This window comes from Sceloporus occidentalis, unplaced genomic scaffold, assembly GCF_023333645.1.
Source record: "Sceloporus occidentalis isolate IW3139 unplaced genomic scaffold, rSceOcc1.0.p SCAF_95, whole genome shotgun sequence".
NCBI lineage: Eukaryota > Metazoa > Chordata > Lepidosauria > Squamata > Phrynosomatidae > Sceloporus > Sceloporus occidentalis.
The window spans coordinates 3,941,420-3,963,700 of record NW_028317075.1 but is presented as its reverse complement, the minus strand read 5'-3'; the positions used below and the strand labels follow the sequence as shown (position 1 = coordinate 3,963,700).

The 22,281-nt window shown below is 37.6% G+C and overlaps 1 protein-coding gene across 5 annotated transcripts in view; it reads left to right on the top strand.

Moving 5' to 3' along the window:
• LOC149284341 (mitogen-activated protein kinase 10-like) overlaps positions 1–22,281 on the top strand; it is a 62,582-nt gene that overhangs the window by 5,463 nt on the left and 34,838 nt on the right. For 3 of the 5 annotated variants that reach the window (XM_089496928.1, XM_089496927.1, XM_089496926.1), the window contains exons 1-4: positions 11,199–11,320; positions 16,333–16,462; positions 21,151–21,209; positions 22,004–22,142. In XM_089496928.1, the coding sequence (XP_089353054.1) occupies positions 11,199–11,320; positions 16,333–16,462; positions 21,151–21,209; positions 22,004–22,142 (450 nt within the window). Of the gene's footprint in view, positions 1–11,150; positions 11,321–16,332; positions 16,463–21,150; positions 21,210–22,003; positions 22,143–22,281 lie in introns of those variants that run through there. The other 2 variants (XM_089496925.1, XM_089496924.1) reach the window with 1 other exon arrangement.

Sequence of the window (22,281 nt, the reverse complement as noted above, 5' to 3'; positions counted from 1 at the left end):
TGAAACAGCAATAGCTCTAATAAACGGTCTCATGGAAAACGAGATCGGTTACGAAAATTCAGATCATGACAGCTTCTGCATAAGACGTAAAATCCATCTCCTAAAATGTTTAGATTTTCATTTACCCACATACGTTTTAAATAATTGTTGCAAAGTAGTAATAAAGAAGTGCAAGTAAATACTGGGGGAATCTAATGAGGTGGATTAGATAAAATGTAATTGTGCATTTTACTCAAAATCTATGCCTTCACATATAAGTTTATGTGGCTCCAGACTTTGTTTAACGAATATGGGAGCCATACTGAAAAATACTACAGACATTAAGACTTGAAATTGGCTTCTGATAAGAAGGTCACCTTAGCAATTGCATGGGGTTAAAAATGAATCCGTCTTTATATCCTTCTAATGCGTTCACATATTCTGCAGATGCTGTTTGTTACAGGATTACAGATAGCAAGCAAGTCATGTGATTTTTCAGAAAATAGATTTTTGGGTCTGCATAATTTCAAGGCTGCAACTCAAATATTAAATTGATTAATGGGATATTGAATTTTAGAAATTCCGTTGACAGGCAGTGAATCACACTAATGAACAGCACAATGCTAGCAGGTTTTTTTTCTTTGCAGTATCTACTCTGTTGACATAACATTAAAATGAAATCGAACCCACAACATAAAGTTTAAGGTGCTCACCACTCCTGATAGGGATTGAAAATGTCACGGCTTTATTTTAAGCATAATGGCAGCAAAACCTTTATTATGAACAATGAAGAATTGGTTTATATTTTTCCGAGCTATACATTCTTCATGTATTAACATAAATTTCATAATTAGCATAATTACAATAAATCAAACAGCATCACTGAAAACAAAAACCTCTGGCATAATGAAATAAATACATATGCTTACTTATATTTTTTTCAGTGCTACACATTTTAATGCAACACTAATACTACCTTATTTGTAGAAAAGTGCGTCATCTGTACTATATATGATTTTGAAATGTTATGCCAAGAATATAAGAATAAGTATACTTATAAGAATAAGTATATACAAAATATGTACTGTAGTTTTGTTAGGATAATCCTTTCAATGAAAGAAAAAGAAGAAAAAAAATTACTGAAACGGCTGGATTGCGTACAAAATGATTGCAGCTACCATATGTCGTTATGATATACTGGAAGTGCTTGCTAGATTCCAATAGCGGTAACAAAAGAAATAGCATATGGTAAAACATAGCATAATTGTAGCAAACGGCAGCAAATAGAAGCTAGTTAATTTTAAAATGTGAGTCTAATGGCCCGTACATTACCACCAATGAAGAGTCCATAAAAAGTACTTTGTAAATAATTGATTATGCATTATTGACCAGTAATAGCATTCTGCATCTCCTTCAGTTTCCTTGTGAATCCCTTCATGTACATGTATGCAACAAAAAATTTTAATTTAAAAGTGGCAGTTAACTTATCATGTGCACTAAAGTGCATATGATGGCTGGAGGGTCCCTTTAAAGACTCTTCAACTCCTCATGAGCAATGTTGTTCTAAAGTTCAATGGTTCTGTATCATCCAGTTTACCAACGAAATATGGTTTAGTGCATACTCAAAATTGCTGTGGCATGCCCGAAAAATAGGAAATGTTGCAAGGAGGAGCATGTGGGAGGGGAACCAGCTGCAGTTTCTGGTGATTCAATATAATCAAACATGGAGACCATGCTAACCTTCTCCCTCCTGTTGTTTTGCCTGTGCTGAATTAAGATGCCAGATATGACATCACTTCAATCTGGAGGAAAGAAATGAACAACATGATCTCTGAATAGGGAGGGATGGTTTCTGTGGAGGAAATAGTAGGAACAAGTGCATAGCTTTTAAAAATCACTAATTTGTCAGGATAATCTCAACGTCTTGGCTCGTGTTCTGTCTGTTGGCAGTCACGGTAAATGTCCTGTTTATGTGGACTGCCAGCTGTTTACAATGAAAAGTGCTTGAATTAGGCAGTGAGCATGCCAGCAAATGGGAGGTAGAGAATTTTGTGGGAGAACATCCAGTGACATCACATGTGTGCCCATGTAACGTGTGTATAGTAACCTTACTTAAGCTCCATACTGAATTTCAGCTTTTTACCCTTTAATTTGTTTACTGGAACTATATATGGTTTACGTACACTTACGATAATTGTGTTGAGATGTTTAGTTTAAAAGTATGGTACAAAGCTGATTTCTGTCTCAGTTAGTAGGATACACTTTTTATGTAATTAGTAATTATTTCCCATTCCTGAATGCTGCTTCACACACATTACTCGTCTTTCTAAGATAGCTACGGCCCTTCCTAACTGGCGAGGAATAATTCAGACTCTGATAATATAAAAAAAACTTGAGGTGGCTGTACTCACAGTATATATACACAAAATGGGCTTCTAATACATATTATTTTTTGTCTTTTCAAGCAACCCATGTTACATATTGTGTCAGAGAGGAATATACAGAGTTTATCTTCACCAGTCTTCAAGACTGGTGAAGTAAGGACCAACTTTTCCTGTATTATGGCTCATGAATACAGTGGCCCTGTATAGAATGTTTAGTAAAAAGAAAATAAACTGGTGCAATTTGCAATTTGTCTGTATCATCATGCAAACATTGATTAACAGTGATGAAGTCACAATTTCTTAATTGCACATTATTATGTCAACCATTCTTATATAGGTCAACCAACATGAGGAAGTATACTAAGGATGAGAGCGGTAACAAGGAGCTGTAGGCCTGAGTCCTACTCCGCATCTCCACATTTGCATGTAAAGCAGTTGCCCATCTGCTGGGGAAATTGTCTCTGGAGGCACTGTTCCTGGTTCCCTAGTGGGAAATCAAGGAGATCTGTACAAACATTGACATTAGTCTCTCTTAGTCTGCCCCCCTTGGGTTCATCTGTTCAGAAATTATGGGCAAAAAAGTCCAATGGTTGTGTGGTATTACAACTAATGATGTAACTAGTATTGTGGTGCAGTCCTCCATCAGTTGAGGTCACTGTGAGCTGATTCACCTGTATGTAATAGGTTATACTTTAAAAACATAAGATGCGCCTGACATCATAAGGAAGAGTTAGTCTAATACTTTCACAGCTATTAACTCCTTTAATGCATGGGGATGATAAGAATACAGAATATATATATTTCATTTCAATACCTTTCTTATACTTTTTACCTTCTTTGAAGGTTTTCCAAATTTGCATGTGTACATACAAAGTGTTATCCTCTCTTCATCAGGTCTGAAGCAATACACATGCTGTGTATTGCTTCAGACCTGATGAAGAGAGCATAACTCCTGAAAGCTTGTCTTTTAAATATTATGTTAGTCCAATAAAAAAGGTATCACCGCATACTCTGCAATACTCTGATTTTTTGACATTATATATATATATATATATGAACAACTTTGTTTTTCTATATATAAGGCAAATAATGAATGAGGGTTATTATTCTGTAGTTATTGCATTCTGAATCTGGCTTAATATTGTTATTATTATTTATGAGGACTGTGCTCATTTCAATCGGTCAGTCACAGTAAATGGACTGATCAATGGCAAGTAAAGATTTGATTCGAAAAATCGAACGTTCACAGAGCCCTACTTTCAAAGGCTGCCTGAACCAGTTAATAAAAATTAGCAACTTTATAAGGCCGACATAACATTATGTAATGACTAATTATACAGAACCTGAGAAATGAGAAATTAAGATATCATTCACTCTACACACATAAGAGTTTTAATGTGTATGTATTGCTTATTTTATGATCTAAACATTGCATTGGTTTTTTTTAGTGAATTTTATAGAATTTGGGAAAAGCGACAGATCCACTCTAATCACCTTTACCATAAGAAAAATGGAAGTACCCTATTTTCCTGTGTTTTATTAATACAATCCTAATTAATCACACCACTATACAGAATACTTCACAAAACACCTTGGAAACACATGACACTCTAGGGTTAACACTGATATCAATTATCTATTGCTGTGTAATATTTAAAACTATCTAGTCTTTCATGTGGTATAATAAATGCTATATTTTTCACGCAATGGCCTTATGCAGAAATGTCTCTATAATTCATTTAACAAGCACCCCTGGGACTTGGCATTTTATAAAGTTCATCGCGTCTCTACAGCTTTCTTTCTCTATTAGGTTCTAAACACTCTTCCGTTTGTTGGAAAAAGAAAGCATAACATTGTGGGTATTCGCCAGGATCGCTGTGTGTGAAAAACAGTGTGTTTAATTAATTTCTAAAAGGCAGTCAGTGACATTTGTGCCACACATTTCACAGTATAAATAATCTACTCATTGAAGATGTACATTTTTTTTCCCAAAATAAGGGATGGGAAAAAAAAATTAAAAACTATTTTGCCAGTGGTCTAAAAAATGGCCAGTAGAAACATGTATAATGTAATGTGGAATCTCCAATTAGAAAAACCACAGTAATACTCACCTATGTGTAAAATGCAGGTACAAATTTAGGAAAACAATAATACACACCCATAACTCCAGCTTCACAGGTAGCTTCACACACGTTTACAAATATTAAGAGTCACATATACTGACACTGATACATGTACACACTTACATATACAGTTGGCAGACCAACGTTCACGTAGTGTGGCCTCGAGGTGAGGTGGTAAGACGGCCGTGTGTGCATGCACACACCATGTTGCACCGTGAGCAGGCCGCACATTGAAGTCGGGCAGGCCGCACATCGGACGCCCCTGACCTAGGCGCCAGGACAAAATTCTCAGTCGCCATGGCGACCTGGGATTTGTCGAGCTTTGTATTACAGGCCTGTATAAAATGACTGCTGTAAGCTACTTTTTTGAGTAAATGTGAGGTACTGATTCTTTCATAAATTCAACCTGCACATTGTCATCATGTTTTTATGGATCCAAGGACAAATAGGATATGAACAATGGTAGGTGTATTTACTAAGTTGCAAGTGTACTAAAAGTAGGAAAAGGGTGAGTATATGACAACAAACTCCTTTCCAGGCTTCTTAATATGCCCAGTACTCTTCTGCACACATGGTGGAGACGAAGGGGTGTAATTTCCGGCTTGTTGGCTAAAAGAGCATCCTAGGGACCCTCATTTTTGATTTATTGTAGTGGGAGAGGAGGGTTGCAAGGACATGAGAGCCCACTTTGAACTTGCATACCCTCACCTGTAACTCGCAAAATAGTGAAAACAAGTATTTTAAAAAAATCTAATTTTCTTTTTTATTGTATTATTCAAACTATGTGTTGGACTATACAAAAATTGCATCAAACGTGAAAAAGGGGAATCATAATTAACAAACATAAATGTTCTGGGTCATCTATTCCAAACTTTCTTTAGCAAGTCAAATAAGAAATGGTTCTTATTTTTCACATTTCTCTCACTTTTTAATCAATGTATATACTGTTGTAACAATCTACAGATATTTACCTCTAAAATATCGATAATACACTTTCTTCTCCAATCTGGTCAACCAAATCTCTAAAGATCTTTCTCCTCCAATTTGGACCAGTGACAGAAGAAGAACTGGTTTGTGTCCATTTTTATGATAATGGCAACAAACTGTGTGTGTCTGTGATTGTGTACATGCACTAGGTCTGCTTTTTTTGGATTTAGCTAATTCTCATTTTATACTACCATAAAAGTATAGTATAAAATTAGTATAGACAACTACCCAGGTAGATATGAATAAAAAGGATGTTGGCTATTAGAAATTGATGTACAAATGGAACAGCACTTAATGTAGCTTATAACACCAGAGATATAAAGTTTATACATTTACTATTGAACCAAGAAAAAACAATTGTAGTTTGGACTTGACTATGGAGATGAAACTTTAAGGTCCTGATTGAACCTCTTAAGGACCAGGATTTCCAATGTGGCACCTCCCTGATGAGTGGCACCTGAGGCAGACCCCCCCCCCAGACAGTATCAGTTCTGCTCTACCAGCTCAAATGGCTAGTTCAGGGAATCTCTGTAACCATCCCATTTACACTACAGAGGTATGTGCCAAGTTGTGGCCTCATGTCCCAGCTCTCAGCACAGGGTAGGTATTGCTGAATTCACACTAAACTGGATAAGGCCTAAGGCACTACCCCACATAAATATACTACATGTCAACAGCTTGTGGGAAAACCTGCTTGACTTAAGGCTTCCAACCTAGGGATTAAGCCACCCTTTACTGTGGGCATGTCCTATATAAGTAGATAATTGCAAAGTGACAAACAGTAGCAGTTGCACTAAACACAAGTGTTGTTGCATTTAGAAGGCATTTCCAGAAACACTTTCAAACCATTATGTTTTATGACTGCAAATCTCTTTAGAGATTCCGAATGATTTAGCATGACCTGGTTTTGTTCACTGAATATCATGACTGAAATATTTGATATTTGCTGATGAATTTGAAGTTAGGCCAAGGCATAGCTTGTATGATAATGTGTCTTGACAGCATAACTAGAAGCAAGTTTGCTTATGAGGTAACATATCTAAAATAAATACAATAAACGAAACCTGAACACAAACACTTTTAGATATTTCTAAATTTTAAAAATAATGTCTCAGTGTTGATTTATGTTGAACATTATAATACACTTATTTGTGGATACAAAAATAATTATTATAACAGCGTACTGCCCAACACTTCAGATGTTCAAATGGCAACACTTGGGTTGTGGGTTGACCTGACAGGGGCATGTTCGTGGACAGGACCACCCACCCCCCATACCATACGGTGCTCAAATTCGAAGCATCAAAAGGACGCCATATAGGAGCTGCAATGGAGGTCTGTGTTGCAGCAATTTTACAACTTCTTGACGTAGTCAGGGGAGATTAGAGGATCTCTCATTACCCGGAAATGAGGGGCAGATACGCTCCACAGCAGGGCAGTACCCAAAGATGTAGATTGTCCCATGAAAATCGTTAAACATGTGAGGTATGTAACAGTACAAAGAACCACACCAATTATAGTGGACATTCTGTATGGTTGATGGGACCTTAAAAATGAACCAGTTACTGTAACACAATTAACCATGCTGACCCAACCATATTGTTTATCTGTGTGGCTGCCATATATCTAATATATCTATATCCCAATATTTCCAGACAAAGCAGAGCCTTGTTTATTACTGAGAAACATCTGCTGCAGTAATATTACTTTATTTGCAGGAAGATACTTTTTAATGTCACTTTTCAGACAAAGAGCACTCTCATAAATCCCTTGGTGGCATATATCAGTGTGATCAGTAGCCTAGTGTTCTTGGCTGCTTTACTTTCAGGTAATAAATGGAATCAAATAAATCCAACTCAGAAGGCTTTCAATGAGGTTGTTTTCAGATAGTTCGCTTGAGTGCAGTAATTTACTTCTGGTGGACAAGTATGGCAGCATTGAATGTAAATAAAATTGGGAAAGGTGTCCATAGGGACTTAAGATTGGACTTTTCCTATTTAGTTTATATTGGATAAGAAATAAGCAAAGTACATGGCCAGTAGAGAATAGATGTAGTGAATCTAGTTGCCATGGTATTGATTGAAATATAACATGGGAATTGGAGAAATTCCTCTTATTGCAGAGATGCATGTCAGATAAGTAGACCTAGGCCTATGTGCTATCTACTCACACTAATAAACATTTGTGGACAACTGGCCATTCTACATATTTCAACTTGTTGGACATCCCATTCATGAACCATGGGCATTAATATGGATTTCCCCACCGCCCTTTGTGGATGTAACAGCCTCCATTCTTTTGGGAAGGCTTTATTTTGGAGTGTGTTTGTGGAAACCTGTGTCCATTCTGTCAAAAGAGCATTTGTGAAGTGAGGCAATGATCTTGAAGGAGAAGGCTTGACTTGCAATCAGTATTAAAATTCATCACAGAGGTGTTCAACAGGGTTAACACTTGAGTTTCTCCACACCGAACTCTATGTCTTTATAGACCATGCTTTATGCACAGGGGTACAGTCATACTGGAACTGGAAAGGGCCTTCCCCAAACTGGTGCTACAAAGTTGAAAGCTTAATATCTTTGTGTGTTCTAGCATTTACATTACCCCTCACTAGAACTAAGGGATGTAGCCCTGTGTGGTTAATGCTGCTTCTGATAGAAAGGTGTCAGAACACACAGTTTGTTGTGTATGGGGCTGCTAGCCACAGACCAGTCAGGATGTCCATGCTATCCCCCTTCCAATGCCGAAAGCACCTAAAATGAGTATTTGAGCATAAGAACTGGACCACAGAGCAATGAAAGAAGGTGGCCTGGTCTGATGAATCACAATGTCTTTTACATCGCGTGGATGGCCGGGTGCGTCGCTTACCTGGAGAACACATGGCACCAGGATGAATACATGGAGGCCCCACCTCACAACTTGCAGGACTTAAATGATCTGCTGCTAACTTCTGGTGCCATATACCACAACGCACCTTCAGAAATTTAGTGGAGTCCATGCCTCGATGGGTCAAGGCTCTTTTGCTTTAAAGGCAAAAGGGGAACCCACACAATATTAGGCAGGTGGTCACAATGTTAGTCTAGTCCAGTGATGGCAAACCTTTTTGAGCCCAAGTGCCCAAACTGCAAACCAAAACGACTTATTTTTTTCAAAGTGCCAACACTGCCATTAAACCTGAATAACGAGGTTTTAGTTTAGAAAAAACAATTCGTACAGTTTTTCAAACTAATTAACAGCTTTTGTTTAAAAAGAAAAACACAATAACAGAGCTTTCCATTAAACATTTTTTGTATTGAAAAAAAACAAAAAAAAAACAACTGTACACGTGCATGTATTTTTTTAAAGACACCTTTTGTGGGCACATATACACTGCCCATAAACGTATGCACATACACGCACATATACACAGCTGCCCTATACACACACACATATGCCTGCCCAAGTGCCCATACATATGCCTTACCATATGTATATGCACACACATCATTCTCCACCATCAGACCCCCCCACCCACCTTCATTCTCCACATCAGACCCCCCCCAACCCACCTTTGTTCTCCACATCAGACCCCCCCACAACCTTTGTTCTCCACATCAGACCCCCTCCCACCCACCTTCATTCTCCACATCAGACCCCCCTAACCCACCTTCATTCTCCACATCAGACCCCCCTAACCCACCTTCATTCTCCACATCAGACCCCCCTAACCCACCTTCATTCTCCACATCAGATGCCCCCACCCACCTTCATTCTCCACATCAGACCCCCCTAACCCACCTTCGTTCTCCACATCAGACCCCCCCAATAATCAACCACCCACCCACCTTGGTTCTCCACAAATCTTACCTTTTCTTAATCCTTTCTGCTTTTTCTTCCTCCTTTCTGCTTCCTTTTCCTCCTTTCTGCTTCCTTTTCCTCCTTTCTGCTTCCTTTTCCTCCTTTCTGCTTTTTCCTTTCTGCTTCTTCCGTTCTAACTGTGCAGTGCAGCCGCGCACAGCTGTTTATGCTGGGCGCCGGGGCTGGATATAAGCGTCATATCCAGTCGCCCGGCGCTCAGCACTGAGAACTGTGGGAGATGTAGTCCGGGGGACGCCGTGACTATAGTATATTACTGTAGTCACGGCGTGCCCACAGAGACGGCTCGGCGTGCCAACAGCGGCACGCGTGCCACGGGTTCGCCATCACTGGTCTAGTCTAAGACAGTGCATCTATAACTACTCAATAACTCTAACTGCAATTAAAATGTCAATGCTTGACTTGACTTATTTAAATGAACCTTTTGGTACTTCTAAAGTGATTTGTTTGATTTTTATTTTATACATACTCCCGTTTAGCTACCCTTGATAACCTTTCTACTCAAATCACTCGTCTCATTACTTCCCCCTTTTTGTTATCACTCTTTAACCTTCCTCTCGTGTCTTTAAATTGGACCTGTCCTTTTCCCAAATCCTATGCTTTACAGTTATATATATATTGCGGTAACACATACAATTCTGTTTTAAGATTAAAAATAAAAAATACATATGTATTGAAACCCATCTTATGTGTATACCATGGAGAAAGGTCTAGTCATTTCCTAGGATCTACATGATTGGTCATATTTCCCCTATCATTGAGTTTTTTAATGTTGTTGATTGGTCTAGGAACCCTTTGTAAGGATTGTGGACAGAGGTGTAACTAGAAACCACAGGGCACCTGTGCGAAAGCTGCCCCAACCCCCCCCAATTCCCAATGCAGATGTCCCAGAGTGCCACCTTTACCCCAAAACAGCTTGTGAGTGCCTCCTTTGCCCCCAAACAGCCTGTGCCATCTTTGCTCCCAAACAGCCTGTGCCATCTTTGCTCCCAAACAGCCTGTGCCATCTTTGCTCCATCTTGTCAGTGCCCCTAAACAGATTATCTGTGCCATATTTGTCTCCAAACAGTTTGTCTGTGCTATCTTTGCTCCTTGCCCCCTCCAACATACGCTCTGGCACACAAATGTAAACACACAAATTCAAATTTACACATGCTAACACAAAAACTTACTTATACTTACTAATACACACGTACACACTCCCTGTCACACCACTCATTTTAACACACAGTCCATCTCGCACCATGGACACATCTATGCTCACATACAAACACTTACACATACACATCTATGCTCACAATTACACATACACCATCACATCCATGCTCACATACATTTAAGCATAGACATCCATGCTCACATACACTTATACATAGACGTTCATGTCTGCATACATACAAACATATATACCCCCTAAATACGTCTGCTTATTGTCCAGCTCCTTGCACAGTTACAGCTTGGAAGCAGTCTTGTTTTCATTGCAGGATCACTTGACGTAACATAACGTGACCCTGTTGGTTTCCTGTCTCCATTCGGATCAAATTTATTTAGAAAGGGCCCCTTCAGACCTCAACCGGCCCTGTCCAGGTTGGAAAGCTCCTTTGTAAACAATTTTGAAGCAGCACAAGGAGACTGGAACAAATGGTTGCACCTCACAACTTACAGGACATAAATGATCTGCTGCTTACTTGGTCCCAGATACCACAGCATATATCCAGAGATCAAGTGGCGTCCATGCCTTAATAGATTGTTTTCTATGTCATTGCAGTATATTAGTGGTCATATTACTAATACTTACTTTTTGCATTTTTTTTAACTTTTTCAGGGATTTGGTAATCAAGTGGATGTGTCATATATTGCTAAACATTACAACATGAGTAAAAGCAAAGTTGACAACCAGTTCTACAGCGTGGAAGTAGGAGACTCAACCTTCACAGTACTCAAGCGCTACCAGAATCTCAAGCCCATAGGCTCTGGGGCTCAGGGAATTGTTTGGTAAGTCAATTCATTATGTGTCTGTAGCTTGGATCCTGGCATGGTGTACATACAGAACAACAATTAGGATGGTGATAACCAGTGCTTAAATAGGGGTCAGCAGGAAGAAGAGGAAACAAGGGAGTTAAGTTCAAGGCACACGGTTCTCAGATTAGGTTGCAGATATGGGAACCCTAATTAGGTGCAGTCACTGGCCTCCTGGAACTGGGGCTTGCTGCATACAAAGTAGGGCTAGTGCTCAACAGAAGCGAAAGTGTGTCAGGAGAAGCAGAACTGCCACAGGGTAAAGGATCACACCCACCACCCAAGTCCTTGTAAACAGCTGTGATAACATAATTATCAAGGGCAAACACTGATATTTATTTGAATTGTCAATCTAACTTTAAGACACCTTGGCTTCAGCAACAAACTAGCTTGAGCTAAAGGCATGGTGCCTAATATATTCTTTATCCAGGACCACATGAGATATATATACTGTATATATGATGATAAGGTTTTAAAACATTATTGTATTGCACTAAATGGGACAAAGTAAGATCTGCAGGACAACTGACTCCTATTCGTTAAATTGTTACGTTTCTGATTCACTTCTTAAAATTTCAAGTGGGCTGTTGTGTCTCTGCAGCATGACGCATAAAATCTCCATTAGCATGGAAATAGAATAAATTAAGGAACTGATCTCAGTTTCCTATATTTTTGTCATTAATTATGCAGTGTCTCATACTGTAATCCAGACATCAGCATCTTGAACTTTAGAGGTATACTCATACCTTATGTTTGTGTCTTTCCCAAGGCACATATGTTTGATCCAAAGAGTTTTATAAAGCTTCTCGTAGCTCTTCGCATGATTCTTTGATATGGATTTGAGATTGTAATTGTAAAATGGAAAGTGTCAAGGGTTATGTGATATGTGTTAACCTTTAATTATGAATCAAGTAGTTTTATTCATATCAATTTAAAGATATGGCCTTGTACCACAATAGCAATTCACTTTTAGATAAGCAAAGCAAATTTATTTAAGAAGAAAACATAAATACTAAACAGCAACAGAAATCTGCATAAGCGAAACAATAAAACCAAATTATTCCAATAATAAGTTGAATAATCAAAGGATTAAACAAATTCTTAGAAAATATCAAATTTGTATCAATCAAATCACTAGATAATACAAGTATGAATTTTCATGAAGTGTCTTAATCACCATGCTATATACTTTAAATGGGCAATAATCAATATAACCATCAGCATAGACAGTCAACTAGAAAGATTCATCATTAATAATGCTAAAATGTATAATCAAATTAATGCGAATACAGTGCTATGACAAACACCACATACACTCTGAACAGTGATTTTTATTATGTATTGATTTATCTGGATAAGAGAACAAAACAATCTATACTGAATAATGACTATGGTTACTTTCAAATCGGAGTTAGGATTATGCATAGTGCACTCGTGTCTTCGGATTCGTACACTTATGGTGCAGTTTTTCACCAACTGATTCAGCTGATTAGTTTGACCTATACCCTCTACCATATATATAACATGATCTTCTACAGAAGAATACTACCTTCCAGAGCATCAGACTTTTATCACCAGAATGCAGAAAACATTTACCCTCCTATATCCATACTCCTCACATCCTAGGATTCCACACAATATATTGAAAAATGTATATATATGTATGTTATGTATCTATGCTATGGATTAAATTATAATATTACTCCTATTTGCATGCCCCAAAACCCCGAAAAAGAAACAAAATTAAACTATGTGCTTATAGACATGGTTACCCGAATGATCTATAGCTTTTATTGATCACCTATAATCTTCAGTCATAGTTATAACTAGATCTCCATTTGCTATATTGACTCCATTGACTAGAATGGGAATTTTACTTAACATAAGCAAGAAGTGTGCTGATGAATGCTCATCACTTTCAATAGAGGCAGCTTAAAAAGGGAGTGGGATGGGATTTGTAGTTCCACATCATCCTTAGAGGAATCCATTCCTCACGCCTGCTACCCAAGCCTGTAGATTTCTACCAGCATTTGTGTTTCACAGAATATAAGACTGGGTTAAATAGGCCATTTGAAAAGTAACAACATAATTAAGTGCAAGGTGTTGATCGCAGTGGGTCTAAAGTCTGAGTGACTGCTTAGTCTCATGCAGAGGCCACAGACGCTGCTCAACTGACCATCTAGGAGGCAGATTTTTCTTGCTCAAGCTTGGACATAATGAAAATGCATGTGTGGGTAAACATGTGTGACATCATAATACTCACACAAATTACACACAGGTTTTGCGGCTTCTAACATGATGGCAGGGGGGGCATAGGAAACAGCAATGTTTCTGGCTAAATATGTACTATATATGTGTTATTAAATCACCTGGCTGCCTATACAAACCCTTTCTGTGTTCTTATAGTGTAATACAATGTGCTATTCAACATCAAATCAGCAATGTGTAACCTTTTTTACACACATGTTCAGTAAATAATAGGTAATAAATGACTCATGTATCATATGAACGGCAGAACCTTGGTAAACATAAACAGTCACATAAAATGTCAGTGATGGTTGGCCTCCTTGCTACCCCTCTTCCCACACCCCCTAAAAAGTGTTTATGATGGTTAGAAATGTTGGGGGGGGGCATGATGATCTCTTGACACCCCCAGCAGTGGAGGCATTACTATAAGAGATATGAGTTCAGCAGCCAGATGAAGGTAGCTCTGTTGCTATTAAATACATTTTATTTTGTAACACTAAATTATATCTGGCACTTATTCTATAAAAAATATGAATTTCTATATTGATAAAAGAAACCACAACGTCTTTATAGAATGCAATTTCTGTTTTTTCCCCCCATAATAAACCAGTTTACCGCAGGTCTACCTTAATTGTGTTAGCTGTAAGGATGTCTGTTTTCCAATCTTCGAAACCAATAAGCCAAACCATTTATCCAGTTTCATAAGGGGAAGTGTCAGGCAACATTAATCACCCTCTATACATCCAGAGAGCACAGCTGTCCTCAATACAATCAGGATTTGTAATATCTTTTTTCATCAAATGCTGCCATGGAGATTCTTTTTTTCGATAATATTAGTACTAATATATAGTATTATTTATTAAACTGAGCTTTGAGGGTGTTGGTTACAGATCTCTGTAGTTACATTTTTTAATCAGATTTTATAACTATACAGTTAGGTTTATATCCATTAATTTTCTGCCATTAAACTCCACTATATGTAAAAAAAACCAAGTATATGAAAATATTAATGTTCTGTTATTGTTTTAAAGTACACTCTTACACATACTCCATGCATATGCAAATTGATGCAAATTAATTTCCCCTAGAATTAGAAAAACATTGAAAGAATAGATCCCTCAGTATAAGGAAGGAGATTGAGCCACAGAAGCAACAAAGTGAAGGACAGGGCAGAGGGCAGGCACAGGCAGACAGACACATCCAGCTACTTGGTACAAGACTGAATTTCCCCTACATTAAAAAAAACTATTAAAGAATTGATTCCTCAGACTAAGGAAAGAGATTGAGCCACAGTAGCAACAAAAGGAAGGACAGGCACAGACAGACTGACACATCTAGCCATATGGTATACGACTTGGTAGGTGGGGTGAAGAATTTTTTACCACAACTACAGTCAGAATCCTTGCCAGTATATGCGCTGGTTATATTTCTGACTCCAGGTAAGAAGGTTCCATGCATGCACAGTCCCCAAATTGCATTATCCAAAATGAAGAGGTTTTGCTGGTAAATGTGCAATTTAAATTTAATTCAGGAACAGTATTTCAAGACCTAACACACAATGAACATTATTTATTTATTTATGATTTTGTGCTGGTATGATAAGTGTATTACGAAAGCACAACTTCATAGGAACTTGTAAAAATATTTAAAGAATTGGCTCCCAAATTAATTTTTAAGGTAAAAAAAATAGCCCTAAAATAAATACATAAAAAGGAAAAGAAAAAAAAACTTCTGCTGTCGTCCCATTAAATCAATAAAATTAACTACACTCCTATAGTTCTCCAGTCCACCGAACCCCAGTAAATTGTCTCCTCTACACTACTTGAGACTTGCAGTGTGGTAGATGGATGAACTTCAATCTAACACTGTCACATACTTCTAACACTCATCAGGCTCCTAATGACACGTTACAATTGCGTCGGCACACCTTTATGATTGTGCTTGTCCCTTCCCCTTGTTAATCCTGATTAGCCAGAGGAAAAAAGTAAGGAAAACTCCACACATCTTGTTGGAACCATCCTTCCAATTTTTTTTGGCTAAGTCTACTTATTAGTCATTTAGACGTACCCTCCTACACACAGTCCCTTCACACTACCTCATGAAAGAGCACCAAAACAAGTTAAACTAGTGCCAAAACATCACAAATGATCAAGCGAATCTTAACAAAATTTTACTGTTCGTTTTTTGTTTGTTTCACTGAGGTCTCTCCGTGTTATCAGAGGTTCGTACGAACACACAAAATAGGAAAAATTTATTAAAAATGAAGTCTGGTTTTATTTGTTTATTATACGCCATATTATATATTATACACCACTTTGGTTGGCTAAAATAAATGTTGCAGCATCATTGTAGCCATTATCATGAAACATTAAAACTACCCTCATTTGCTTAAAAAGTCTTGTTACCATGACAAAAGACACACTATTTATACCGATGTGCATACATAACTGGGAGACAGCAGATTTTCCAGACATCTGGTACAGACACGTATCTTGCTGCTTGGTTACCAGCCATCCTATGTTACATGTAATGTCCCAAACCTTGTTTTCTATAATTATGTTTGTTTCTTCCTGTTTGAGCTACATGACGTCCCGTTGTAGCATTGCTTCCACAAAACAGAACAAGCTCTCTGTCTTGGATAAAGTTTGCATCGTTGTGGGAAACCGATTAAATCTACCGGTTTCAGAAGCATCGACTCTAAATGCTTTTATTTACACTATGGGTGTTCTTATCTCTTTTAGTGCCGCCTACGATGCTGTTCTTGATAGAAATGTGGCAATTAAGAAACTCAGCAGACCATTCCAGAATCAGACACATGCCAAGCGGGCATACCGGGAACTGGTCCTAATGAAGTGTGTAAATCATAAAAATGTAAGTTCATTTTCTGTTTCCTCATCTTTATTGTAATTAGCAGCCAAAGCGGAGCAGTAATATCCAACATTTTTCAACACTTCCTAGCATGACGTACCTATACACAACATTTCTAAAATGTGCACAAGATACAAATTGGCACAAAACGTTCTGTTGCTATGGTAATATAACCAGTCTTCACAATTTGTACCACAATAATTTTTTCTACATTATCCCTATGTGTTAAAAATTGCACCATTGGGGTCTATTAACTAAAGGAAGAGCTAACCTTCTATAAGGTTTTATAAGGCTAACCTTTTACCTATTAGCATCAGATTTTTCATGTTATCAGATATGTTTTTAACCAGAAGTAATTGATGAAAAAAATTTAAATGCATATTCTCCATTTTCAGCCCCCAAATGCTATCAGTCTTAAATTTGGATCTGCTGGTACACTTTAAACATGCATGCGTAACATTATATTAACATTATATTCGGTTTATATTTTGTTTGGTTTTATTCCTTTTTTTTTTTAAATATAAACTTAAATATAGATCACTAGCAAACGTAAAAATAAAAAAGATATGCCTACCTGTTACCTGAAATTTTCATCACACCCACCACTTAATCTATTATTTTACACATAGTCTATCTCACTTGCACATACTCCTACGCTCACTTCCATATTCTAACTTAATTAAAGTTTAACTTACTTTATTGATGATGGGCTTTCCTTCTAGTTGCATATACCGCCACTGTGTCATGTTACATGGCTCCTCTGAGTTAAGGGGCACTACTTAAAGTATTTGGATGAGTTGCTGGTCCTAGTTTGGAGTAACTTGGGCGGCAATTAGTTAATGGAATGTCTGGATGTATGAGCAGCCCACTCACTGGTAGAGTTGTAGCTGAATCCGTTTGCCAATTGGATATTAAGTTAACCCTAACGTTTAAAGGTATCTATGCATTAAACTTATGCGCTACAAACTGCTACCAGGTCATTTTTCCGTAACAGGGGCGTTCTAATCATCTCATCTTTGCTTAGGTAATCCTAAGTAGTACCAGTAGGTATTGGGAACTTTTAAACTACCCCTATTTTCAGAGGAAAGTATGTTTCTTAAGCTTCCTGAAGAAGTGCTCTTTCTTAACGATAAGAGCACTTCCACAGTATTTCATGTTTTATAAGAACATGGACTTCATACAATGAAGGGCATTTGGAAAGTACTTGAAATGCTTTGTGAATTGTATAAATGGAGCATTGTACTTAAAGAATAGAAGGAGAGAAACACGTTGTTACGGACAGCTACACTACTTTCCTGGAAAGTTTATTTGTGAGATTGCTTTATTTTATTGTAAACCATCATTTTTAAACTATTCATTTAATTACTTTGGAGAACATGTACAAATGGGCCAAAAAACTATTTTTTGGGCTCGATTTTGGCCCATTTGTTTTCAGTCAACAAATTGTCCAACATGTACATTCAATCTCTTTTGCACACTCTTACTCACTCTCTCACATTCTCAATCACTCTCTCTCACGCTCTCTGAATGTCCCCCACCTTCTTTGACCGTTTGCGTATATATTACAGTTCTGCTTCTTCTCCATTTTCTTGTTCTTCTCTCTTCTTTCTTCGTCTGCATCTCCGCTGACATAACCTCCTGGTGAACCTATGCAAAAATGGTGGAGCTTTTGGTGACATTTTTTGTATACTTACAAGTTACTTGATTGTGCAAACCCTATTGATGGACTGCTTTGCCTTTCATGTCAGGCAAGCACAAACATTAGTATTATATTATCAGGACTTGGGTAAGCAGGTCAGGTAGGAGCCCAGTTGGAGGGGATACCAGAGGTTTACTGTGTACCCCACGATGCATTATAACTAGAAGGATGATACAAACAGGCAAAATGAAACACACCACAGGCTGAATAGTACGATATGGTCTGTATTGGAGAAGCTAGACGACAGGCAAGTACAGGCTGTAAGTCTTTTGACAAGGAACCGGACACACAGCAGGGCACTGGACACACTGCAAGGAGCCCTTCTGACAGGGCACACGACTTGGAAGCCCTTCTGGCAGGGCACACGACTTGGAAGCCCTTCTGGCAGGGCACACGACTTGGAAGCCGTTCTGGCAGGGCACATGACTTGGAAGCCCTTCTGGCAGGGCACACAGCTATGTAGGAGAGTGGTCAAAATCAAGCCGGGTCAGAAGCCGAAGATCAGAAGCAGGATGCCAGGAACGATTCAGGACCTGGTACAGAGCCACAGCAATAGGCTGCTAAACTGCAATGCAAAGGGACCCAATGGAGGAAGCAGCTATTTAAGGGGTAGTGTTACACACACAGGTAAGCAGAGGCAGCTGGTCAGCTTGTTGGCCTACACCAGGGGTGCTGCAGGACCCATAATGCTCTTTCAGCTAAGGGCTTGGCAGAGGAGTATGGGAGATGTAGTCCTGAAGCAGCTGGAGGGCCGCAGGTTGGACACCCCTGGCCTACACGGTGCTGTGTACAGACAGGTGGCCTCTAGAGGCTGCCGTGGAAATGAAACCTAGAAAATGAATACAGATTCCTGGCTGACAGGGTGGAATCTGACATATATACTTTATTATTAGGAAAATATCAGGTAATGTTTGTGCCAATGAAATGGATCATACCAACAATTGCTTTTGGGTATATCATGTGTAAATATTTTATTGGATTGCACATCGTACATTTTTTATTTCACCCACTTATTGGCCATATTGACCATAAATAATGGCAAACATTAAAAAGACATGGGTAAGACCCTTCATTTACTATGCTAATGCTTATCAAGGGGGTGTTAAGCCTTTGATATTATGGTGAACCACTCCCTGCACTGGCTTCCAATTAAATGGCAAGCATACTTTAAAATTAGCCTACTGACCTTCAAAGCCTTAAACTACCAATGCTCACAGTACCTGAAATAGCTCCTTACACCCTATATTCCATCTCGCTATCTTCAGTCAGCCAACGGATCCCTCCTGTCAGTTCCCAGAATCAATACAGAGTCAAATCCCCGGGCATTTAGCCACACTATCCCCACACTCTGGAACTCTTCCATGATCACAGAGGCACTATCACTACAAACTTAAAAAAACCAAAAAACCTTAGGCATTCAGTCAGCTCATCTGGTCATCATAAACAGAGGTGTTTTTTATTTTTTGTACCCCTTCATGACAATGGCTGTTTAAACATTTCTGCGGTGCTCATGTTTAGCTGTAATTTTCTTCTTTCTCATTTACTGTACTCACAATATTGTTTTTTTCCATGACAAGCAGGGATTTCTTTAGATACCATTATTGACTTTTTTGACTTTTATTTGACAAATCTTTTACTCGTCTACAAAAGTGAATGAAAAAAGCTGCTAACTAGATTCTAGTATTTGTCCTGAGTTTTGAAATACCCAAGGTTTTTTGCTTTTTTTTTCAAGTTATAGGGCAATGAGTATAGCATATTGTTGTTTCAAAACCATTTTTTTCAAAGGAGGTCATACTGCCCCCATGTACTATTTGGGACATCTTTGAAGCCAGCCTGTTCAATTTACCCCATCAAACCATATATGTTTGCAAACTCCCTGCACTAATTCTACTAACAGCCTTTGTCAGACTTTGTGGTAGTAATTTTCTTTTTACTTTTTTAAAATTTAGTTTGAACTGGATTGTTCCCCTGATGGTGACATCAGTGGGGAATTTTTACATGTTACCACATTTTTATTTATTTTTTAGCTATGTTTTTATCATTTATTTTACTAATCACATTGTGATTAGTAAGCTGGACTCCATTGACTTGCATCGTTAAATGCAGTGCAGCCCAGAGGGTCTGGAGAACTTGTTTATTTTTTAATACTGCCACCTTGCGAGTGGCGATGGTCACAGTGCGCCCTGGGGGTGATTTTCTGAATGCCTCGATATCAACCCATTTCAGTGACACCTTTTAAGCTTAGGAGGTGATTGATCATAGATCGCTTTCTAAACCTTTTTAAAGTTATGACGTGCCAGGCACGTCAATTGTTGCCAACGGGATATTTTTCAGTGACATGCCTAGCATGTCAATCGTAGTCAAGGTGTTATTTCATATGTCTGTTTATATATTTGTAAAGTGCTTTGAGTCTCAGGGGGGAGAAAACACAAAAAAAATATCAAATTGTTATAATGATGATTATTATTAAATATGGATCATATATAACATATGTATAACATACATGCTAAAATAAACAGTTGTTAATAAACATGTGTTTTTTTTCATATTAAAAAATGTAGGTACCATAAAGGTGCATTATGTCTCAATGAACATGACATCCTCTTCATTGATTAAGCCAACCAGGGAATGTAAACTAAACTAGTGTTGCAGTAAACTAATGAACTAAAATATTGTAGTGTTCATTTAAGGAGGCAAATATACCCATAACATCACATTTTATAGAAGTTGTTATTGGATATATGGTGTTAATATGTACAGGGACAATAATAAATAGGGACAAATCCCATTTGAGATGCCCTGACTCAACAACTTAACATGTTTGCAAACCTTGATTAGCTAGGCATGCTGTTCTAAATGGTAATTTATGCTGGTGTTCCTGATGACATCATGCAATTCATTAACAAACTGTAATTTGCATAATGATTTTGTCAATTAAAATCTGATTACCTCTTATCATGTACCTGTGGGTTTTTTTCTCTTTCTCTTTTAGATTATCAATTTATTAAATGTCTTCACACCACAGAAATCTCTTGAGGAGTTCCAGGATGTGTAAGTGATTTTGGTTTTGAATTAATTAAAGCTTCAGAGCTCAAACACAAATTTCATTCAATAGATAAAATCATAGCAAGATGATATAGAAAATTGTGTATTTTCTTTTGTCAGGTTTAACAGTGTTTACTGATTATTGTTTCATAAACATCACATAAGTACCTGCAAAGTACTTTATTGGTTATATGAACAATGTTTACCTTAACATATGTTTGCTAAAGTCATACAATTTTTTAGATGGAACATTGCTCATAATATGTATACTATATTATGTAAATTCACGGTTTTAGTGCTTTACAAATACGCAATACAATTATATCTCACCATACAGATTATAAACCAAAGCCTATCTTTGACTTTTATATTCTTTTTTTTAAGTATAGACTGCAAACTTCTCTGGTTGACCTAATTAGCATTAAAAGGTCATCAATAAAACAGGAAAAACTTGTTTGTGTATACATACTATATATATAAGTCAGAATCCATAAATGAATACTTACAATAATGAAATCCAAGGAATTCTGATTTACCATTTTTGCATCTATCATACCATTTTACCAGTTTAGTGTGCTGTTACAGTTGTAGAAAATATAACATTGACAATAACAACCTGACAATTTACAAAAGAGCAATGCTTTTTTGAGCTTACAATTGAATTGTATATATTATTAAAAATTTGTGGGCATAAAACCATAGGATATTGATTGGATGTGATATTTTGTATCACGTACCTGTCACCTTTTTATTAAATAATGGTTAAATAACTGCTTGATACCTATTCCTATTATATTCAGTTACCTAGTAATGGAATTGATGGATGCCAACTTGTGCCAGGTGATTCAGATGGAACTGGATCATGAACGAATGTCTTACCTGCTGTACCAAATGCTATGTGGCATTAAGCACCTTCATTCTGCTGGAATCATTCACAGGGTTAGTAACAACATTGTTCCATATATTAGAGTTCTGACATCTATTAGACAATAACATGCTACACACTTCTCGAGTACCACCTATAGAGCAATCTTTTAGGAAACTCTTTCCGATGGTTTTTATATCACCTCAGACAGAC